Below are 23,195 nucleotides of genomic sequence, written 5' to 3'. Positions count from 1 at the left end.
CTTATGATTCCTTTGTTCTGGTGAACGATAACAAAGCGGAGACGGAACTACCTAAACGTTCTCTCCTCTCGCTCACGGGATACCGCCGGTGCGTGCGAAGCGTGTAATTGATGGCGAATTCATTTGGTGGTAGACAGGTCTGCTCTTAGCAGCTCCCTTTTATTCTCGTCAGTCGGCAAGCCCTTTGCCCACGCTTTTTACTCAGTGTTTATCTGACTTGCTTTTTCTTTCTTACTTGTTATTTTTTTCCCCTTCTTGCGTTTACGAGAAGAGGCAGATTGGTTAGAGGAGCGAAGGGGATGTGAAGCGGTGAGGGGGAGCGATAGATGAACGCCGGCCGCGGGCCGGGACGGTAGTGATCCACAAGCGGTGCCGATTTCCGTGGGGTCAACCCCCCCGTTCTCGTCAATTATTTTCTTCATATTTCACAGAGAAGTGGAGGTGGAGGGGGGGGCACCGACTCGCTTGCGGATGTTTATATTCTGATACGCTTAAATTTGGTATGCATGCCCGCTTCCCGAACTCCCGCGCACTCCCAACCGAGGAGGAAGAGGCGGGCAACCCGTGGTCCTTTACCTCACCGGACCCCCGTCCTCTCACGCATCCAGGCAGCGCTTCTCCCTAGGCGCCCTTTCTTCCCCACGCGAACGGGTGCCGAGGCTCCCGCCTTTTTTTTTAGGGAGAAAGGGTCTCGCGCAACGCGCGGTGCGGCCATGCAGCAACGAGCGTTGTCCGCGGAAGCCCGTGCAGGCGCGGATCGATCACGCGGCAAAGCGGGGGCGCCAAAGGAGTCGCGTGTCTCCGGCAGGCGACGGTGCTTGCGCGCGTCGCCAGCAGAAGCGTGACGGCCGCTCAAGGCGCAGCACGCTTGTGCTTCTAGCACCGCTGCCGCTGCACCGCCAAGGCGCGCGCCTTGCGGTTTCGGCGGTGTACGGTTGCCGTACGGCGCCGCGCTACACCGCACCAGCGCCGACTTGCACATCTGTGCCGCCGAAGCAACTCGCGAGCAAAAACGCAGGACCCCCAATTTATGGTAACCGCGGAACGGCGCATACACGCAAGTAGTTAAAATCAAATGTTAACTTCTTTCCCCCGTGCCGCCTTGGGACGTTAAACCCCGCCATTAATTTCATTAACGACATTATGGCTTACTTGTCAGGCGGAAGCTTTAGAGCACCATTGGAAACCTAAGATCCAATTGTCTGTCGCACGCTGTATTTTTGTATAATGCTTTTCGGCCCGCTTGCTGAGGCGTGTCGCTACGAGGTCATTTCTTGTTTATTGCTTGTTCCGTCGGCTCTTTTCAAAGCGCGGGAAACAGGAACGACGCAGAAGGTAGCGTGTTGCAAACAACTCGATCAACTCATTTACAATGATGCTCCAAAGGTTTTGTATCCGCAAACGAGTAGTGCAATTACAACTAAAATAAGCTACTAACGATTACAAGCCATCCAATTAGGCCATACAAAATAAAATGCTATCGACATTTCCGAATGAATGCTAACGACACACAGTTACCTTCATTCCTATATATGAGTCATCGCTCTGAAAAAAAAAAAAAGCTGGTGCGCATTAGTTAGGGTTACTCAGTATATTTTGAGCACTCTTTGATTTCGTTTCTTTTTTAAATTATGTCTGTGAAGGAGAGTGCAGCATCATGTGTTATGATGGTTACACCATCTTGCTTGATCGGACGGTATATATCAAACCGAAACTGGCTCAAACAAACAAACAAACAAACAAACAAACAAACAAACAAACAAACAAACAAACAAACAAACAAACAAACAAACAAACAACAATTAAAAGAGAAAATGTATATAAAAGTCGGATCGCGTTGCCACACTATTCAGAGAAAGTTCAAGGTGGCGCATTGTACGCCATTGTATGTCGGAACAAACACATATAGCATAGCAAGTAATCCGAACAAGTTTAAGTAAGCGCACTGTACGTCCCACCAAACACACATATGCACTCCACGTAATGACAGTTTTGAAGAGCAGAAGTGAAATAAAAGGAAAGTTTATGGAACCTCAAGAGACATAGAGAGAAATATAAAGTTATTGTTATTTTTCTTTGCTTCGATAGTTTTCCCCCACACAATATACTGGGTATTGCAGTCCGTACACACACACACACGCACGCACGCACGCACGCACGCACGCACGCACACACACACACACACACAAACACACACACGCACGCACACGCACACACACACACACACACACACACACACACACACACACACACACACACACACATATATATATATATATATACACTGTCGGCGTCTGCGGGACACAGCATTTACGAAAAACATAGCATCGCATTAAATGTTGAAGTATTCAACAGCTTGTGTGATGCACATTCATGTTCGATTCAATTGGAACCGGCATGCTCATAACATTTATGGAACCCCTGCACGGCAAACTTTTGAGGCCAGTTGGAGCTGGTATTGGTCAACGCAGTTCATCGGGGATCGGTGACGAGGACCGTAAAATCAGTGACGGTAGTTGAGTGGGTGGCCTAAGCCGCCTCTTAAACATAAATGCGGTATCTTGATGAGCGCAGCTCGAGGCAACAGTCTCGATTCAGTTCCACAATGGCAACGTGTTTTATCAAGAATAATTAAACTTAGGGAATGCAGGACAATTAAAGAGAACCAAGTGAGTGTCGCGCAATCTGTATGGTCATCGGCGAGAATGAATTCGCGTGAAAGAAATTTGCAGTTTCGTTCGACAGCTAAGCCGTGACATCGATAGCATCCGAAACTCCTGAGCGCCGCCATTGCTAATTTTTCCTTTAAATCGGTTTCATTTTGTGCCTGAAAAATATTCAGAATACCACGCTGGTGAAGATAGTGATGCGTAACGCACAACCCGTAAACACAATAGAGAGTTTTAGTTCCGGGGACGCAAGCGGCTTGCGCACGCAAGAACTAGGGGCCACGGTACTGCGCATGCGAAGACTTCTACATCTGGGTCTGCGCATGCGCAGTACCGTGGCCCCTAGTTCTTGCGTACGCAAGCCGCTTGCGTCCCCGGAACTAAAACTCTCTAACATCTAGTGACTACATGCTTCGTATACCCAGCATGGTGGCTTAGTGGCTATGACACTGCTGCTAAGCACGAGGTCGCCGGTATGATCCCCGGCCACGGCAGTGGTATTGCGATGAGGGCATAATGCACCTGTATGTTAAAGGACCGCACTTGCTCGATATCAATCCGGAGAACGAAGACGAGTTCCCCCCCCCCCCCCCCCCCCCCATTCCCGAGCAGCTGTATAGTATAACTGTCTTCCCTACCATATACGCTGTGCTTAAGGAATAATTAAAGCATTCGCTCAAAAACACCCAGTACTGGGTACCAATCCACTCCCACTGTAGCGATCCCTGCCTAATGCGACCCCTACGACTCGTGCAGGTCTTACTCGCTGTCGGCGCTGCTGTACTACAGCAACGAGTCCACGTGGGAGCCAGGTGTCGAAGCCAAGGTGTCTGTGCACGCAGAGCTGGACTGGAGCACCGGTGAGTGTTGGGGCAGCGTTGGCAATTATCTGCGAGCCCTCCATCACGCCGCCGCTAGTGTTCCAGATGCCAGGTATAGTAATATGACCCACTTACGTCGTCACCATATAGTATGTTGTCCAGTTTACAGTTTTGTGGTGCGGTTCCTGTAGCGGTCCTGGCAATGCAGACATCTGGGCGGCACGTACGAGAGCCCTTTTCATTACCGAGTGCGTTGCAACTAATGGGAAATATATATATATATATATATACACACAGAGACAAGAAGACAGGAGGCTGTCCTGTGTTCTTCTAGTCTTCGTCTATGACACTTCGAGCTAAAAACCAAGAATACGTTATACCAACTGTCCATCCTTTTGCAGCCCGTATACTTTTGACAAGGACTGTACATACTCACACAGCTACACATAAGTGTAACTACGGTTACGTGTTCGCTAACAAAACAAGAACAAGAAAAGGGAGTGATGGCAAAAATCTCTTTGCAGGGGAAAGTGCTTGCCCCCCACATGTCGCTCCAATTTACGCGCTGCCACCACCACTTCCATGAGGCAACAAAGTTGTCCGTCTTATCGTATGCAGTTCTGGCCTTGGTTACGGGAACTTGTGTGCGCCCGAACGCACGCGAGAAAACGCACACCCAAGTTTTTTTCGCGGACTACGGAGTGGGCACGTGTCACGAACCCGAATACATTACCAATAACATAGTTTTGACCCGTACGTTTAATGCTATCACGTAGACACGTGCTCCTAAGAGCCACTAGAAGTTCGTTTTTATTGCGACAGCAGTTAAATGCTCGGAATTGGTTTTGCCGTGTCCATCCTTTCCTTTACTCCGACGGCGTACGTTGTCAAGTTGTCAGGCCACTTCCTCACCTTAACATAGCCACCTTCATAAGGCTTATAGTTCATAGTCACATATTCCTAAATCCGGCATCAGATCCTCGTTGCAGAAAATTGCAGTTTTTTTACTTATTTTGCCAAGAACTACTGATGATCATCGACGGGATCGCAATGCCTGCAATAGACACCACGAAGTGTGCGTAATATACTCTAAGCAGCTGTCGCCAACAAAAAGCTGCAGATATCCCTGTGACGTCAGTCTCAGTACAACATTAAGGGAAATAAGCATTTAAAAATTATGGCAACATTATAATGATTGTGCTTTTGACGTCTGCTACGCCACAATTGAGACTGCTTTGCAATGTACGTGAGAGCACTTTACACACTTTCGATTGCAATATCCGAGTTTTCCTTATGATATTTTCTTTTTCCTTATTTATTGTGTCATTTCCAGCAAAACAATGCAAGAAAAGCTCAATGAGCTACATGAGCACATCCGAAGAAGATTATCCCAGTCTTGTTCAGACGTTTTCAGATACTTAACAAAATTATGTCTCTGCCATTAAAGATCGCTTCGTTTCTTTTTTGCTGCGGCGATAAAGGTCGTTCGCGTGATTAGGAACGCCTTTTAGATACTTTGCCATTACGGTGGTTCCGTGCCCACCCTTCACCAGCGTTTTCTAACTCTAGAACTATTCTTCCTGTGCGTCGCTTTCTTCTCAACATTTATCGATTTAAATTGATATAGAGATATTGCCATATAGATAGTGCGCATTGCGGACGGACAGCAGTGATCCTGTCCACGATAAGATAATGTGTAGTGCTTACTGCGACTTACGCCTAGTGTTAAAAAAAAAAAAGTCTCGGACACCTTCGCGTCGAATTCAATTGCTTTTAATGCGCCGAATAGGACTTATGGAGATTAAATGAAAGGTGCTATGTGGCAGTTGTACACTAATAATTACAATGGTTCGTGTGGAATAACGCTTTTAAAGAGACGAAATCGTTATGATCAAGCAGACTTCTCGCACACCTCACGTCGTCATGAAGGCATGTGCAAAGTCCGAGGCGCACATTGCGTCGACTCATCCAACCGCAGTAGTCGAGATCGCTCCACCAGCCCCCGCAGCAGAAACCCACGTCACGCACAAGAATGCAATAGATGTCCGTTCCACTCCAAGCCTGCCGTCTTGAGAAGCAGAATCCACGCCTCCATCTGCTGGTTGCCGCTAATGGCAGTAGCCTCGACGACCACCGCGAAAAGGGTTTCCATAACTATTTGCGCTGCGTCAGCACATGGTATATAACAGTGTGTTAGCTGGTCTGTTTCTGTTGGGTTCCGACCTCTATCCGACAGTTCCGAAGATGAGCGAGCGAATAGCCCCTCCAGCTGTCACACAGTCTTCGTAGACACTCACACCGGTCATACCGGGACCTGATGGCGAATGCCGCGCGATGACCGTGATCGTGTCGCCATCATCGTCTTCAGGATCGCTCACTGAAACAAAGCCAGGGGAAGGTGGCGGAGTCTCCTCGGCTGTAGTTTTTGGGGATAGTGGCGGTGTCTCCTCGTCGATCTTGCCCTCTTCCGCCATAGAACCCCTCTCTTTCCACTGTACGTCAGCAAGTGTCGCGCTTTCGAGGGTGGAGAATCGTCCATCTGGGTCGGCGCGCACAACTCTTCGGTGTACCTGTCACCGGCATCATTGTTGTAATACGGCTGGAACGCTTTACACAGGACGAAGCTCAGCTCTGACGGACCCGACGTGAGGTGCCGGTGTCTTTCCTCTGGCTGCGTGGGAGCGCACACTAAGTCTTCCACCACGTTGTCTTCGTCAGCTTCGTCCTTGAATGGCTGTGTGACGCCATTCAGCCTGTCGTGCTCATCCTGGTTGACGTCTGCTGCATACGGCTGTGTTACTGCATTCAACCTCTCATCGAATTCTTGCTCCATGTATTCTGCCATTTTGCCAAGGAAAAGCTCGAGGCTCTGCCTAATGAGCGGCGGCGAAAGCTCCATTGCGGCCACGACGTTCTTGAAGAGGCGTCTGTGGCTGGCTTCGTGGAGGCGGGGGATGCAGAGATAGTTCCGTTGAAGCCGATGGTGGAACAGGTCGAGACTCAGTGACAGCAGCAGATGTTCGCTCAGCTCGCCTGTCTCGAGCGCCAGAAGTGCAACCGCTGCGAGGGCCGGAGCGGTGTCGCCATTCTGAATTTTTGCAGCCTTTACGACGTCATCCTGGAGGCCCGCAACTGCTGCGGCATGGACTTGCGCGACATCCATGCAACTGTTGTCAAAAAGGCGAGAGGCGTCGGTGGCAGCAGAAGGAAAGGCAAAATGTTGAGGCGCGCCGCAGGATAGATTCCGGTCCGGTGGCTTGCTGTGGAATGAGCTTACAGGTGGTCTTGACGTAGGCGGAGGTGAACTATAAAGCAGTTCTGTGAATGCTGGAGTATTCGTGCTCAACGAGAGGCGAACGTGCGTCGGGGGTGGCCAACGGCAACCAGTCTCGTCATTTTGGCATCTGTGCGCCGAGGAGCTCACCACAAGCTGCGCGTGGATGTAACTAGCTGCGGCCCACGCCGTGCACACGGCCCCTTGTATGGGCCGCAGCAGCGCTTGGCCCCATGGTTTGGTGCGTACTGATAGCTTCGGAGTGTCAAGCATGCTTGTCTGTGTGGCAGCACGTTGGTGATGCGCAGACGCAGATCGTTGTTGCTGCCGAGGAAGGCCAAGTTCAGGCGTCGTGAGAAGCAGAATCCACAGCTGCTGGCGGTGGTTGCCGTCCCTCGAGGCGGCCTCGGAGAACGAAGCGAACAGGATTCCTGTCGCTAGATGGCCTGCGTCAGAGCGTTGGTGACGCGCTGACGGACGTTGCTTTTGTTGCCGGAGAAAAAGCAACTCAGACGACTTCGGGAGCAGAATCGACGGATGCAACTGCTCGTAGCCGTCAATGGCAATGACTTCGACGAACGTCGCAAACAGGATTCCCATTGGAAGTTGCACTTCGCAAGCACGATGACAATGTGCTGACGGAGATCGTTTTCGCTGCCGAGAACGCCAAAGTAGTGCTCAGTGGCCTGGGATGGGTAGATGCCTAGTAGGACGATGCGCCAAAGCTCCGGTGTCTCGCGGCTTGTCACGAAGAGGCATCGAACATTCTCGCTTCTCCTGTATCTGTTTAGCGGCTCCGGCAACGCAGACACGTCCTCACATTCGGCGATGTTCAGGCTTTGTGGATCCTCTGGCCGTGGCGATGCTGCCTTATATCGCTATTGATCGCACGCTACCCCAGTGAATCAGGATGACCTTCTTGTTGGACTGGAGCTTAAGCTACTGCTTGAAAACGGCGATTCGATGAACGAGCGTCAACTGCACGAGGACACGCGGGTCCACTTCTTTCTCATCGTTCCACGTCTCGTGCTCGGCTGTGAAGAAGTAAAGAAAAATTCACGCAGAAATTTATGTGTTGGACCCGCCATGATTGGTTAGTGGCTATGATGTTGTGCTGCTCAGCACGAGGTCGCGGGATGAAATCCCGGCCACGGCGGTCGCATTTCGAGGGGCTAAATACAAGAACACTCGTGTACTTAGATTTAGGTGCACGTTAAAGAATCCCAGGTGGTCCAAATATCCGTAGTCCCCCACTGCGATGTGCCTCATAATCAGATCGTGGTTTTGGCACCTGAAACTAAAATTTAGTCATAATTTAAATTTTCTTTTGTTGTCTAAGTATACGTAAGCGTTGTGCGACTTGTGCATTTCCACAGAGCCCGGTGCATTAGCCATGTTATGGAACTTGATCCGACCAGTATAACCCCTTATCAACCCTCATCGATCGTTCGCATACCATTTTTCATAGCGAACATGATTGGGTAGGCTTAAGATAGAGTTCCATGCCGCAATCCAAGCCTGTACCTTTGGTGGGAGTCGAAGCCATGACCTTTGGTGTTAATTAAGGTGAACTAAGGTTAATTTATCGAAGCTATTGCGAAACGCCCAGCACATTTTTTGAGGGAGGTATGTAATGAAGTTATTGATGGTTCGGATGCTTGTTTTGAGCTCGTTCTCCGTTGAAACGTACGGTGTTCTGTGTGTTTTATGCGCGATTTCAATGAATGTATGCACTGTTCGCTTCACTTTGCTGAGCACTTCTAGCCTCTGCCTGTAGCCAGTGCATTTTTTGCTTGCTTACGGGGGTATGATCCATTCATTGTCTTACGTGTCGGACCAATTTCTCGTTGGGTAGGTATAGAAATGTTTACTCATTTAAAAGGGTACGGCTCTCACCACTGCGGTTTCCCTCGTAACTCACTGTGGAGTTTTGGGACGTTAGACCTCGTTGCTGCTGTTGGAAACTATTCACGCGCCAAGCGTCTCTTAGCTCTTCATTGCTCGAGGGAAGCGGGAAAAAGTGCTGTTAGGCAATTACAGGCAAGAGTTCGATGCCAATCGGGCTGCAGCGCGGGGGGAACTTGTTAGAAACGAGCAGCCCCTACTCGGGGAGGCAGGTAACGTCGAACGCCTAATCGCGAGGAGGTAGAAAAATAAAGCGTCGATTTAAGATCATTATTCTCATGACGAGGAATATTTGATGGAATATGGATATTCATCTCTCTGCGTAATTTCGCAGAGAACAAAGCCGGTCACCCGCACAATTGTAGTGCTTGTAGGATCAGTGAAAATGGCTCTACGTTGATTCTTTCGCTTCGCGGCTATTCTGTTGTGCACACGGTGCATGAGAACATCAGCTGGAAATACCTCAGCCTCGTTGCGACGCTTAAGAATACTTTCCGTATGGTTTGTAACTAGAAAAAAAAATTCAGTGCCATTCTGCTGTGTGAAGGTGGATGACCAGCGAAGCTGTGTGTGTGGGCCTTTTAATGGCGAACTGTCCATTGCCGGGCTTCAAACGTGGTATGCACATAAATAGAAGGCGAGGTGCGAGTAGTCGCTCCACGATGTTGAGCCTCGGAAGACGATGAGGCATCGGGGGGTATACATACCCATGTATTCTTGCAAAACGCCGCACGACGTCTTTCGCTTACGAATCCCGGCACCTAGGACAGACACGCACCTCACCGCTATCCGAGGGCACACACTTCTCCTCCGTAGTCTAGGCGATCGTGCGTTGGTCGACGTCCCGCGGTGCAGTAGTAGTTGTAAGGCCACTCGAAGAGCAACGCAGACATAGCCGACGCGCGCCAACGTGTAGTATCTGTTCCTATCAGCTTAATATCTGATACAGGTTGTATTGGGACCTAAGATATTATACTTATGTTTGCAAGTTGGCGGAGTGCTTAACGCCTCTTCACCTACGCCTCGGGTCCGCCCGGTATTGCACGATCTTCGCGATCGGTCAACGTATGGGGGGAAATTATCGATCTGTACGGCTTGATAGATGAACTCAGTTTTTCCAGAAGCTAGCCATGTAGAGCTTCGCTGTAAGAATTGCCGTATTTCTCTTTTGTTTCGCCGCCCGCCGCGCTAGTTTAATGGTGTTGCACCGGTAAGCTCTAGGTCGTGGGTTCGTTCCCGGCCGCGGCGGCCGTAGTTCGAGAAGGGCGAAGCGCAAAAAGAAAAAAAGGAAGAAAGAAGACGCTCGTGAACTTAGATTCCGGAATTAATCCGGAACCTCCAACTATGTGGTGTCTCATAAACAGATCTTAGTTTTGTTCTCGTCACTGAATCAGACGACTCTTCTAGATACTTTGCCACTACGGCGATTTTCTATTGCTACCATAGGCGCTCCCCCAATGTTTTCCAACCGCACACCTATTCCACGTGCGTCACTTTCTTTTATTGAGATTTTGTTATTCCCTATACATTATGGTACGCAAGTGATCGGGTGGTGGTGGCTATCATAGCTGACAACAACGATGACGTCAGCGATAAGTTGATATCATCGTGGTTTCTGAGAGTTACGCGGAAAGCCTGAAAAAGTATCTTCGAGACTCGTGCGTCCAATCCGTTTCTTTTATTGTCTCAAATAAGCGCAATGAATGACTATTGTGTAGATACTATGCGACGACTACACTTACGTATGAATGGAAGTTGTGGGCCAGTTCTATTAAACAGACAAGAAGTTTGCGATCAACATGACTCCTTGCGCATAAGACGGCGTCATGAAGGAATGCGCAACGTGTGAGGCCACCACTGGCGTCGACTGGTCCAACCGCAGGCTGTCTCGGACGCTCCACGAGCCTTCGCAGCGGAACGTCATGTGACAGACAAAAAGTACCGTGACTACGCCTTGCACTCCGACCCCGCTGTCTTGAGAAGCAGAATCCACACTTCCTAGCTGCTGGTCGCTGTTGGATGTAGAGTATTCAGCTCCCAGCCTGGCGCCTTGTGCAGAGATGGTCACACCCAACAACGACGGTAGGAGGGAGCACTACGTCGAAGCAGCACAGAAGAGATAGAGAGTTTACAACCAAATACAACCAGATTTGACCCGCCGTGGTTGCTCAGTGACTATGGTGTTAGGCTGCTGAGCACGAGGTTGCGGGATCGAATCCCGACCACGGCGCCCGCATTTGGATGGGGGCGAAAACACCCGTGTACTTAGATTTAGGTGCACGTTAAAGAACCCCAGGTGGTCGAAATTTCCGGAGTCCTCCACTACGGCGTGCCTCATAATCAGAAAGTGGTTTTGGCACGTAAATCCGATAATTTAATTTTAAATTTTTTTAACCAGATTTGGGACGGAGAGACCGTCGTCAGCTCGAACCTAGTCGACAAGAACTCAAGGCAGCAGGTTGCCAACACTGCTGAGGTACTGCAGGGCTAAGATGCAAAGAACACCGCAAAGAATACCGAGAAATTCGACCGTCGCATACTTAGCATATAATGCTATCACTGGTTAATTCTAATGACAAGAAGCACTGATAAATAGATCAGCAGTTGGCGTGCTAAAAGAGGTATTGTAAGCATACAGAATGAACTGGTCTTACATTGCACTTATTTGTTTAGCTTAGAAAACGTCCTGATGGCCCAGGCCAGTACACAGCAAGTGAGAGTAACATAAGGAATTGTAAATAAGTAATTTCACCTGCCCCGAGAGAGGGTATTTGATGCGACCAACTATTCCTGTTTTGCGAACTATGTTTTGGATCAGACTTATATGACTATCCTAGGACATATTTGCAGAAAAGGCCGCTCGTAGGTGCTTAAAATGATAAACAAGTTAAATGCTACGACAGTTTAAAACAATATCTAGATTTAAAAGGATTTCTTTGTTATTTGGTCTCAAAATAATTGCCTTTATTTTGCTGTAATTAATTTTTACGCCATTCGGTAACGACCATACTGCTAAGTTTTGTACTTTACAATTGTCATTATGTATGTATTAAAATTTATGTAGGTTATTACCTGAAAAGAAAATGCTGGTGTTATCCGCATGTATAATAAGTTTTGCATTGCAATTATTACGTATACCACATCATCAATGTATAAAGTAAACAACACATGACCTAATATATTCCCGTGTGGAACTTTGCAAACTGCCTTCATATCTCGTCACCTTGGTTGATTTACTTCGACAATTTGTTGCCGACGACATAGGCAAGATTTTGTTAGTTCCTGCGTGCGACCACGTTTCCCATAATAATTAGGTTTTATTATTCGAAATTTGTGGTGAACTAAATCAATACATTTGTATTATAAACAAACATTCGAACTGTTATAGATTTTTTAAAACTGTGTTATTATGCATTCTTTTTGCTGAAGTAATGCCGTTTCTACAGATTTATTGTTGCAAATTTAACAACAACAACAAGTAGCTTTTCCAAGAGCCAAGTCGAGTCCCAAACTGTGCCTATAGTATTATGTCTGGAGCACATTGCTGACTTGTGGGTTAGTTCGGCGTCATGTCTTTGCACACAGTGATTTGATTCTTCGTCGGAGCCTACATTTTGAAATCTGAAGAGATAACCAAACAAAAGTGAGTTTTGTAGGAGCGTCCCCCTCAACGGAAATCGGTATACGTTGGCCCGTCATGGTAAGAAATGTTGTTCTTGCCTCAAAACGCCGGGCAGTGGGGCCCAACGCAAGGTGCATGTCGTTTTCAAAACTCACGCATTGAGAAGCGTGAGCGGACTGGGAAATGCTGACTTTTAGTGACCATGGCTACGCATTGCTTGATATCGAACTTTTATGCACTATGTGCGACAACTGTGGTGGGAACGTTCAGCTGTTAGCAAACATCAGAATGCGCTCAGGTGTTGCCTGCACTTGAGATATTGAATGCAGCTACACTGGTTGTCGCTGTCACGTTTAATATGACAGCATTGTCCGATGCAGTTTTCTGAAGTCATTCAGAATTGCATCAGGACGCTAGTCAATGGATGGGTTACATATCATTGACCAGCATGGACTTAATCCCGTCGAAATGGCTACACAGAAGTACACAAAAGAGGCCCCAAAGGCAAGGAAATAAATCGGGAAAAGAAATAAAGTGTTTATTGCGACGAGTATCCTGCTGATGATTACTGAATGAGTCCATAAATTCGTATTTCTTCCATTTTAGTTGTGTAATAGACGTTTTTTTCACTTGAAGTTCCGAGAACAATTGTCTCGGAACTTAAGTTTTTCAACATTTTCCTCATAATCTAAGCAAGCGCAAATGCGAAGCATTTTCTTTCAGTATTTAGTGCGCAAACTAGGAAATCTACTGCAGTACAATTATTGCGGTTGATTGGAGCATTATTGTTCCACAAAACATTTACTATCTAACAATGCCTAAAACTGAGCAAAGAAACAGTACAAAATTTGAAAAAAGCGAGCATAATGATATTGGGCGAGCAGTATACTTCAACAAAAAGAAGAATAAATGCTGAAAACAACGATGGAATATTTTTTTTCTAATACCTAGATATGCTAAGCGACCTCTCTGCCTTTCTGTAACTAAACTTCTTTCTCATTTTTCTGTCTACATCTATAGAGAAAAAGGGTCAGCAATGTCACCTAAAGTACATGGTACGTATAGGGCCTAACCTCTTCTCTAAAATAATATGATATAGGATTCAGCTAACCGCTTTAAGAACAATTCGCCTCGCTAAAATTTCAACTTATCCATCGGAATACGCGTTTCGATGGGGGCTGCATGCAGAAACACCCGTGTACCTAGATTTAGGCGCACATTAAGGATATCCCGGAGGGCAAAATAAATTCGAAGTTCCCCTCTACGGCGTGCCTCATAATGAGATCGCGGTTTTGAAAAGTAAAACACCATGATATATATTTTTAAAGTCGGTCTGCACGGCATAATAGTTGGTAGTAGTTAGTAGTTGGCATGAAGATGTTCTTAGACGGGATGAAAACATGTTCGTCAGTGCGCGGAAGTAATAGAGCTGCAGTGGATCCTATGGCGGACGACGATGATATCAACGACAGGTTACCGTGTCATGCTTTCTGCGATTTACGCAGGCAGCGCAAAAAGATATCCCCTAGACCTGCGCGTCAATTCAAAGTTGTTTTATAGCATCGAATACGGGCAATACAAAACAAAAGCGATTATTGAATGCGGGGAATTCACAAACGTATCAATAGTCCCTGTGGGCTAATACTATTAAAGCGATAAAATGTCTACGATCTATCCGACCGCTGGCACATCTCACGGCGTCATCAAGGCACGCGCAGCGTTCCAAGCTCATTTTGCGTCGTCTCGTCCATCAGTTGGCCGTCTCGGTAGCCCCACCTTCCTCCGCAGCAGTAATCCATGTGCCATGCAAAAATGCAGTGGCTGCCAGTTGCGCTCCGACACCGCCGGCTTGAGAAGCAGGATCCACCCGCTGCTATTGGATGTAGAGTATTCAGTTACTGTTCGTCAGCCTAGTTTGCAGATCACGATGGCAGGACCGACTATGATGTCAACGAAGCAGGGAATATATACATGCAGAGTGCGTGCAAAGATCATCAGCAAGATTTGGCCCTACTACATTTGGAGACAATGACAGGATGCCTGCAGGCCCGTGTTTTTCTGGATTGTCTTCCTTGCGGCTGCAAGCTCGTTTCCAAGACATTACAGCGCCAGATGACATATGCCAGTGTCTGGCGGCATTTCACTGCTTGTGCAGGATTCAGTGACCTCCTTTCCATCTCGAGCACCATTATCTTCCTTATCAGTAGCAGTTGTATCAAGGTCTGCAATATCGCTTGTACGAAGTAGGCGCCTGTCACGGTCTTCAGCAGTCACTCCTCGTTTATTAACATCCACACTTTCTCGCTGCTCCACAGGTACTTTTGGAGGGCTGCAAGTGATTACCATGCTTAAGTGCTGATTGGCTTGTTTAGCTTCAATAACCACGCACTCAATTAGAGAAGTATCTGGAGAAATTGAGCCCGAACCTTTGGCGTCGTCGGCTTTTTCTATGTAAGTCAGTTTCTTGGATGCCTTGGACTGCGAGGAGGTTTCCAGCTGCTGCCGCTGCATCCATTCTGCCCTTGGAGCACTCAGTTCTGAGACCCTGTCGCAAGTAAGGTTCTTGAGACTCCTCCTCCTCCTAAGCAGCATGCTATACGTATTTCCTACACCGCCAGGTTTCATGCAGTCTTCGTAGAGAGTCGCAACGGTCATATCGAAAAAGTATGGTGAGCGCCGGGCTGTTACCGTGTTCGCGTCGCTATCATCGTCTTCAGGATCGCTTTCCAGAAGAAAGCCGGGCGAAGGTGGTGGTGTCTCGTCTATTGTAGTTTTTGGCGATAGTGGCGGTGCCTTGTGGTCTTTGTTGCTCTCTTCCGCCAATGATCGCCTGTCTCGACAGTACTTCAGCAATACATCAACTTTGTGTGTTGGGAAATCCCTCTTTATCGGCGCGCAGATGTCGTAGTGGTCATCGCCACCGCTATCGTTGTCGTAACACGGCTGGGACTGTTCCCATAGGACGAAGCTGAGATCGAACAAACCCGACTGGAGGCACCGGTGTCCTTGCTCCGGTCGCGTGGGAGCATATACGCAGTTTTCTTCCGCGTACTCCACCGCTTCGTCGTTGAAGGGTTGCGTCACTGCATTCAAGCTCTCGTGTTCATCCGGGATGACGCATGCTTCATATGGCTGTATTGCTGCGTTAAATATTTCTTCTTCATCCTGGTTGACGTCTGCTGCATGTGGATGTATTACTACATTCAAGCTTTCATCCTGCTGCCTGTATCCTGCCATCCTGCCATGAAAATGCTCGATGCTTTGCAGAGTGAGCGGCAGTACAACTTCGAGTGCGGCCAGGAACTTGCACATGTGTCTGTGGCTGGTTGCGTGGAGGCTGTGAAGGCACAGGTAGCTTCGTTGGAGCCGCTGGTAGAGGAGTATGAGGTCAAGACCCAGCAGCATATGTGCACCAAGATCGCGAATCTCCTGATCCAGAACTGCAACCGTTGAAAGCGCTGAAACAACGCGGCAATTGCTCACTTGTCCAGCCTCTAAGCCACGAATCCTGCGGCGTTCGAGCCCATCGGAAAGCGACCGTGCGTCAAGGGAAGCGAACGACAACCAGTGATGCCTTTTCCGCATGCGGGCGCAGTGGAGCTCACCACAAGCTGCTGGTTGGTGGAAGTCACTGCGGGCGAAGCCTTGCAGACACTGTTTTGTAAGCGCCCCAGCGCTTGGGCTCTGGACTCGATGGGTCGAAAGATCCGGAGTCTGAAGCATGATAGTGCGTGCTTGAGTACGCGGGCTATACGCTGACGCAGATCGCCGTGCTTGTTGTTGCGGGAGGTGCTGCTCAGCCGACTTCAGAAGAAGGGTCCAAAGCTGGAGCTGCTGGTCGCCGTCACTGGCAATGGCATCGATGAATGCGACCAACTGCATTACTGTAGCTTGTTGCACCGTCTCGGCTCGTTGGTGATACACAGGCGGAGAGCGCCTTCGCTGCCAAAAACGGCGAGGTCGTCCACAGTCGCTCTGCAATGGTAGTTGCACTGTAAATCCTTGCGCAAAAGTACCAGCTTCTTTGGGATTGTCTCGAAGACGCGTCAGATGTTCTCGCTCCACATGCATCTGTGCAAAGGTTTCACCGACACCCACCCGTCTTTCCAGTAGTCGATGTTCAGGCGCTGTGGATCCTCTGGCCTTCGCGATGTTGGATGTTACTTGTATTGACCGCGTCCGATCCAAGGCAATCAGAAATACTTTCTTGTCGGACTGGAATGGTTGCTGCTGCTTGAAAATGGGATTCCATGAACGTGCATCACCTGCGCGAGGACACGCTGGAGCACTTCTTTCTCATCCTGGAACAAAGCGTGATCAGCTGTGTAGAATTTGACGACAAATTTTCGTAAAATGCTTCGTCTGTTGTTCGTATGCTGTGCATCTAGCACGTACTACGTGACTTTGCATATGTATATAACCTGGTCAGTGTAATAAGACATTCAGTGGTGATTCCGCGCTTGAGTTGAGTTGAGTCGTCCGTTTCGTGCTGTTCGTTTACGAAGTTGTATGGTGTACTGGTAACTACGGGAATTTAACAGCGATGCGCATGTTTCTTCCTGACTAATAAAATATTTCAATTGATCTCCAAGTGATAAAATATTCCTGCAGAAGTCAGCTGATGGTGACTGTGGACGTTAAAGCCATTTGATTTTGATCTAGAAATGGATAAGAACAGACCTTAAATATCGCAAAAAAGTGAGCCGTACTGTACCCCCCCCCTCCGCCCTTTTACATCAAACCTTATCTTCGTTTGGTGTAAATATACGGCATTCTTTAAACACCCTTGCAACGCCCAGGAACGCTGTATATGAAATTTATCGAAAACGCCATAATTATTAACCCTCCCATAATGAACAGTGTTTACTCATCAACCGTTAAACCTACTCCCTATTGCCACGAAATTTAAACAAGGTGATGCGTCCGACAAGCGGAAACCTGCTACGAACCTCTTATGATGCGTTAAAATAGGGAGATGAGATTGATCAGTTATTACTTGCAAAACCCAGAATTAAAGAGAAACGTTTCGCCCAGCATTAAACCTAACATGAAACCCAAATTCACCAAATGTAAATTTAATGTGACTTATTGTTCTTTAGGATGCTGTGAGGCACAGCGGATAAGGGCGGTGTAACGCTTTCAAACAGTTCGCGAAGGAATATTGTGGACAAAGGCTGTATTTTATGCAGAGATAACTAAGAGCACATGCAATTGAGCTATTGCGTTTTCCCTGTTTTTCCTTCTTTAAAAATTTCGTCGTGGTGGCTGCTATAAGCAATTCTTCTAGGAAAGTAGGGGAAATCCTGCGCTATTGATAACACACTGATAAAGATCGGGAGCGCTTGACAACATAAGTTTAATGCAAAGACCTCATTTATGCAACAGATTTGACCTTCGCCTGCACATGACCCAAAGCCGGCCTCTTATCTCCGGAAAACATATACAACGTGTCTTGTTAGTTCACCGAAGGACAGCGCGGAAACCTGTTGCGCATGAAACGCATGAAAGCTGGCAGAAAACGGGTATTATGTAAATACTTCCAACAATTTTGTCATGACAAAACATCGAGCTTTATCCACACATGAGCACCAGGATCGCCCCTATTTCCAACAATGATGAACACACTGTCACGTACAGTTCCCTTAGGACTAAAAAATATTGTGGATAATGGTCGAGAAACACTTTCGGAAACTTTATTTAAAAACTTTTTGCAGAACCCATCTTTGACTCATTTTTCTTGCAATTAGGCCCACGCATCCTTCATAAGGATTCCTCCTTAGTTTCAAATGTCAACATTAAGGCGTGTTGAGTTATTTCAGGAGATTAGGGAAACCTAGGTGGAATTTCGTAAAATAAGCTTGTGGAACATTGCAAAGCTCGAGCAAGTAATTTGCCACAAAGGCTGTTTATAAACTATGCAGTTCAAATTTTCCGTACACATCAACCATAACATGGCCCCGATTACACATAATGTTCTGTTGACGTTCCCCAAATCCTTGAAGGAAGCAAATAAAGTTTTTTCTCTCTCTCTCTCTCCCCCAAATATAACACAGCTTCCGCTCTTCGTTCTGTCAGGTGAGGGGAAAATTGGCAGGCATTTCATATAGCGCCTCTCACCATGGGGAAAACGAGCGTTAAGCCATTTTCACTTCGCCCTTAACAAAGAACACATTTCAATATGTGACTGCAATGCACGCCTAATATGTCCCCGTTTCCCTAAGATATAAGCTGCACTGTAAAATAATTTACACCCTTAAAACTGAAAAAAGGGTGTTAAAATTAAATTATGCGGTTTTATGTGCCAAAACCGCTTTCTGATTATGAGGCACGCCGTAGTGGAGGACTCCGGAAATTTTGACCCCCTGGGGTTCTTTAACGTGCACCTAAATCAAAGTACACGGGTGTTTTCGCATTTCGCCCCCATCGAAATGCGGCCGCCGTGGCCGGAATTCGATCCCGCGACCTCGTGCGCATCCGCCTAACACCATAGCCACTGAGCAACCACGGCGGGGGAAAAAAGAGTGTAAATTGTCTATAACTCACACCCTTAGGGTGTGATTTATATAGGCGACACCCTAAGGGTGTCAGTGTAAATTGACGTGACGTCTAAATATTCTATAACTCACACCATTAGGGTACAGACGTTACCATTAGGGTGTGATTTATATAGCCGACACCCTAAGGGTGTGAGTTATAGACACATTTACACCCTTTTTCACTTTTAAGGGTGTAAAGTATTTTACAGTGTGGCTGAATGATCTAGATTTTTTCATGACAGCGTGAGAACACGCATATAACGTATTCGAGCGATTCTGGTCACAATACTAGCTTACAGGGAAACTGGCGCGTTTCGTAGTGTCACCACTAACCATGGATTGCATAATTATATAAGCAGACAACTATTTGAGATATATTGTTATCACGGCAATTTTCTATCGGTAGCGTAGAGAATCTTCAGGCGTGTTCGTTAAGCACACACCTATTCATCCCGTTGATGATGATGGTGATTATATTATGATAAGGATAATCCTTCGAAATATGGCACCTACCCACTATGAGGGACGTGCCAGAAATCCGGTGAATGTACGTACAGGTAATTGTGGGAAATAATGACGATGTGGTAAAGCGAAAATTTGGAACAATCGAGGTATTATTTGTTCGACGATATTGCACAACCGGTTGAATATGTTCTCTTCAGTACGCGTAAGTGATCGAGCGGCGGTGGTGCTCATGGCTGACAACGACGATGGTTTCATCCATAAGTTAGGGTGTCCTGGTTATGGCGAGCTGCCCTTTAAGCAGAGAACGACATTCCCGAGACCGGCGCGTCAAGTTTTATTATTTCTTTTATTCCGTCGAATAGGTCCAGTAAAGTACGGTATGGAAGAATATACGCGGTCAGTACACTGATACACAAATGATCTTAGTGGGCTCCTGCTAACAAACAGTCGAAATGTTTACTACGAAGACTACCTCACACGTTTCGAAGTCGTCAATTTAAGCGTAATCTCCAGGACCTTTAATGTCGCCTCGTTCATAAGTATGGTGTGGCCGCCTCTGCACCAGCCTGCAGAGAAGGAAACCCAACCGTCGTAGTGCCCACAAAACGAAAGATGGCACCACGGAGTCCTGAGGTCCGGCAGATTGAGTGGCGGGGAACTATACGTCGGATCGGGCACGGGACGCCGGTGTCTTTCCTCTGGTTGCATGGGAGGGCACACGGAGTGTTCCGCCGTGTTACCTTCCTCAACTTTGCCGTTGAATGACGGCGTGACTACATTCAGGCTGTCTTATTTATCCTGGTTGAGGTCTACGGCGTACGGCTGCGTTACTGCATTCAGCGTTTTACCTTCGTTATGCTCTCTGTGTTGTGAGATCCTCTAAAGGAAAAGCTCGAGGCTGTGCATAATGAGCGGCGGCGCAAGTTCGTGTGCCGCAAGGACGCTCGTGCAGAGGCCTCTATGGCTAGTTGGTTGTCCCGAGGCGGTAGGTGCAAAGGTAGTCCTGTCGTAGGCAATGCTCGAGCAAATCCAGACCCAGGGCCAGGAGCAGATGTTCACCACGCGCGCCGATCCCCTGGGCCAGAAGTGCAACCACTGGGGAAGCCTCAGCAGCGTCGCCAATCCTCGCCTGCGCAGCCTCTACGTCATCCTGGAGGCGCGCAACTGCTGCAGCACGGACCAGCGCGACGCCCACGCAGATGTTGTCGCAGTGGACAGAGGACCTGGTGTCAGCAGCAGGGAAGGCAGGAGGTGCAGGTGTGCAGCAGGAAAGCAGTCGCGCTGGCGGCTTGGTGGGCATTGACCTCCCAGGCCGTCTTGGCTTAAACGGAGGTGAGAAGCTCAGCATCGCCACGAATCCATGTACGTTCGTGCTGCATGAAAGGCGACCGTGCCTCGGGGGCAGGGAGTGGCAACCAGTCACGTCACTTCGGTATGTGGGCGAGGGGAAGCGTACAACAAGCTGCCGATCGATGCAAGTCGCTTCGAACCAAGCCGAGCACACAGCCTGTTGCAAGGGCGACGGATATTCGCCGGATGGCTCGGCACGTTCCGAAAGCTGCAGCGTGTCCAGGATGGTGTTCGGTGCTTCAGTGCTTTGGTGATGCGGTGAGCGTTCTGGCTGTCGAGGAAGCCGCCGCTCACTCGGCTTGAGAATCGGGATTCGCAGCTGCAGTAGCCGGTCACCCTCACGTGCAGCGGCCTCGATGAAGGCGGTGAACTGGATTCCCGTAGCTAATTGCGCTGCATCAGCGCGATGTTGATGCGCTAACACAGATGTTATTCGTTGCAGTGAACGCCTAGGTATCCTTTGGTGTTTCTGCACAGGTAGTTGCGGGATAGAACCCAGCGTAGAAGCTCCGTGTTGTCCGAGCTTGACAGGAAGGTGCGTCGTACATCCTCGTTCCGGGTGCATCTGTGGAGAGGCTCCGTCAACGTCGGCGCGTCTTGCCAGTCGGCGATGCTGAGGCGTTGGGAATCCTCTGGCGATGGCAATCTTGGTTTTAGTCAGTATAGTGCTGGCGTGCGACACCAGACAAGCAGGGTGAACTTCTTGTCCGTCTCGAACGATTGCTGCCGCTGGAAAATGGCGATTCGATGAACGAAGATCGGCTTCACGAGGACACGCCAGAGCGCTTCTTTCTGAGCGTGGAACGCCGCGTGTTCGGTTCTGAAGAAGTAAAGAAAAAGAAGAGGCGTCGCAAACTGCTTACTGCGTATTTTGCATGATTTCGTTGTAAAATTTGTAAAGTGTGTACTTGTTTATTGAAGAGCAACAATTTTTTGTATTACCACGTGATAAAAAAAAAAGAAAGGAAACACGCACACAAGCTTACGAACAAAAAAGAGCCTATGAAATCTCTGACGTGACCCTATGCGTCCGTGCAACGTCAACATCGACGGTGCTGGTGAGACACCGTGCGCTCAGACCTTTCCGTTAGACAGACGTAAGCCATAAGCCAAGACAGACATCAGAAACAGAAAAAAAAAAATGACACATACACAAAATATTGGCTTCTTTTATTAGATTGGCGCGTCACTTGGAATGCCTTTAGCAACTCGTAGTGTGCGACCAATTTGGGGGCAATAAAGCGCGTAGTAATGAAATAGCTGTCGTTGTTACTGCGGCGCTCTTCGCAGGAATCCAAGTTCTTTTATGATCGCGTCAGCATTTTAGTGTGGTAGAAATCTATGGTACATGCGCAGCGTAGATTTAATGTTTATTTTATTATTCTCTCTTCACTTTTCACTGAGATTCAGATAATAAACGATGGTTTGAAGTAGACAATTCTGGACAATTTTAAAGTGCTGTCGTACCTCTTCCGCTTTAGCGTTTTTCTCTGAAGGAGCAAATCTTATATGGTGTGCTGATATGGTAGGGGAAGTGAAGCTTATGCCGTATTTGAAAATTTATCATCATCATCATTATTATTATTATTATTATTATTATTATTATTATTATTATTATTATTATTATTATTATTATTATTATTAAGTTGTATAGCCGCCGACTGCAATTTTTGGTTGTTGATTGCAATTTTGTTGCTACCTCATGAAATCGATCAGCATGTCGGGCGATGATGAAAATTGCATTGTGTGTCACAAACAGCTGCCCACTGACGGAAAGTTAATGAAGTGTTCAAGCTGTAACCATTCCTACCGCTTAGGCCAACCTTGCTCTGGTATTGCCCAAAATACGTTCACCACAATGGGTTTGTCTAAAATAGAAGCTTGGACTTGCAAAACCTGTAGAATTACAAAGAGCCGGGCTGGTTCCACTTCACAGTCTGACATTTCTCATGTAGTGGATAACGCGATCCCGAATTGTTCACTGGCGGCTGAGCTCAAGGACATAAAAGAGAGTCTTCTCTGCTTACCATTCCTGACTCAAAAAGTGGACACACTTCTAGGCCTCAAAGAAGATTTTTTGAAATTAACTCAGTCCGTTGACCATCTGGAGGAAGCGGTGGTATTTATGTCGAATAAGTACGACTCGGTTATCGCTCAGCTAAACGAATCAAAATGCAAAGTACGAATCTGAGATTGCCGCTCTATCTTCTACAGTGCAAATGCAGGCAGAGCAGCTTCAGCGTCTGCACGATGTTCAAAACGACAATGAGCAATACAGCCGCAATGCTAATCTGGAAATTCGCGGCCTTCCTCAAGAAGATCACGAAGACTTGAAGCAGACGTTGGGGTAGCTCGGTGATAAACTGGGATTGGCGGATTTCACCTTATCAGATGTGGTGGCTGTTCATCGCTTACAAGGAAAACGCGATTGGATTCCCACAGTCCTGGTGCGCTTCCCATCTGTTACGGCTAAGGAAACATGGTTCTAGGTTCGTGGCAAGTTGCGGGAGCTCCATCACTCTCAGAAGTTGCCAAAAGTATTTTTCAATGAGA

At 47.7% G+C, this 23,195-nt stretch overlaps 1 protein-coding gene and 1 pseudogene across 2 annotated transcripts in view; both read left to right on the top strand.

Moving 5' to 3' along the window:
- The window catches only part of Idua (alpha-L-iduronidase), a 355,977-nt gene that overhangs the window by 39,860 nt on the left and 292,922 nt on the right, over positions 1-23,195 (top strand). For both annotated transcript variants that reach the window (XM_050193130.3, XM_055061477.2), the window contains one exon: positions 3,426-3,529. In XM_050193130.3, coding sequence (XP_050049087.1) covers positions 3,426-3,529 — 104 coding nt within the window. The remainder of the gene's footprint in view (positions 1-3,425; positions 3,530-23,195) is intronic.
- On the top strand, positions 9,561-9,739 carry LOC126546390 (U2 spliceosomal RNA; annotated as a pseudogene).

Source organism: Dermacentor andersoni, chromosome 1, assembly GCF_023375885.2.
Source record: "Dermacentor andersoni chromosome 1, qqDerAnde1_hic_scaffold, whole genome shotgun sequence".
Taxonomy (NCBI): Eukaryota; Metazoa; Arthropoda; class Arachnida; order Ixodida; family Ixodidae; genus Dermacentor; species Dermacentor andersoni.
This window is presented reverse-complemented; position numbering and strand designations above follow the sequence as displayed.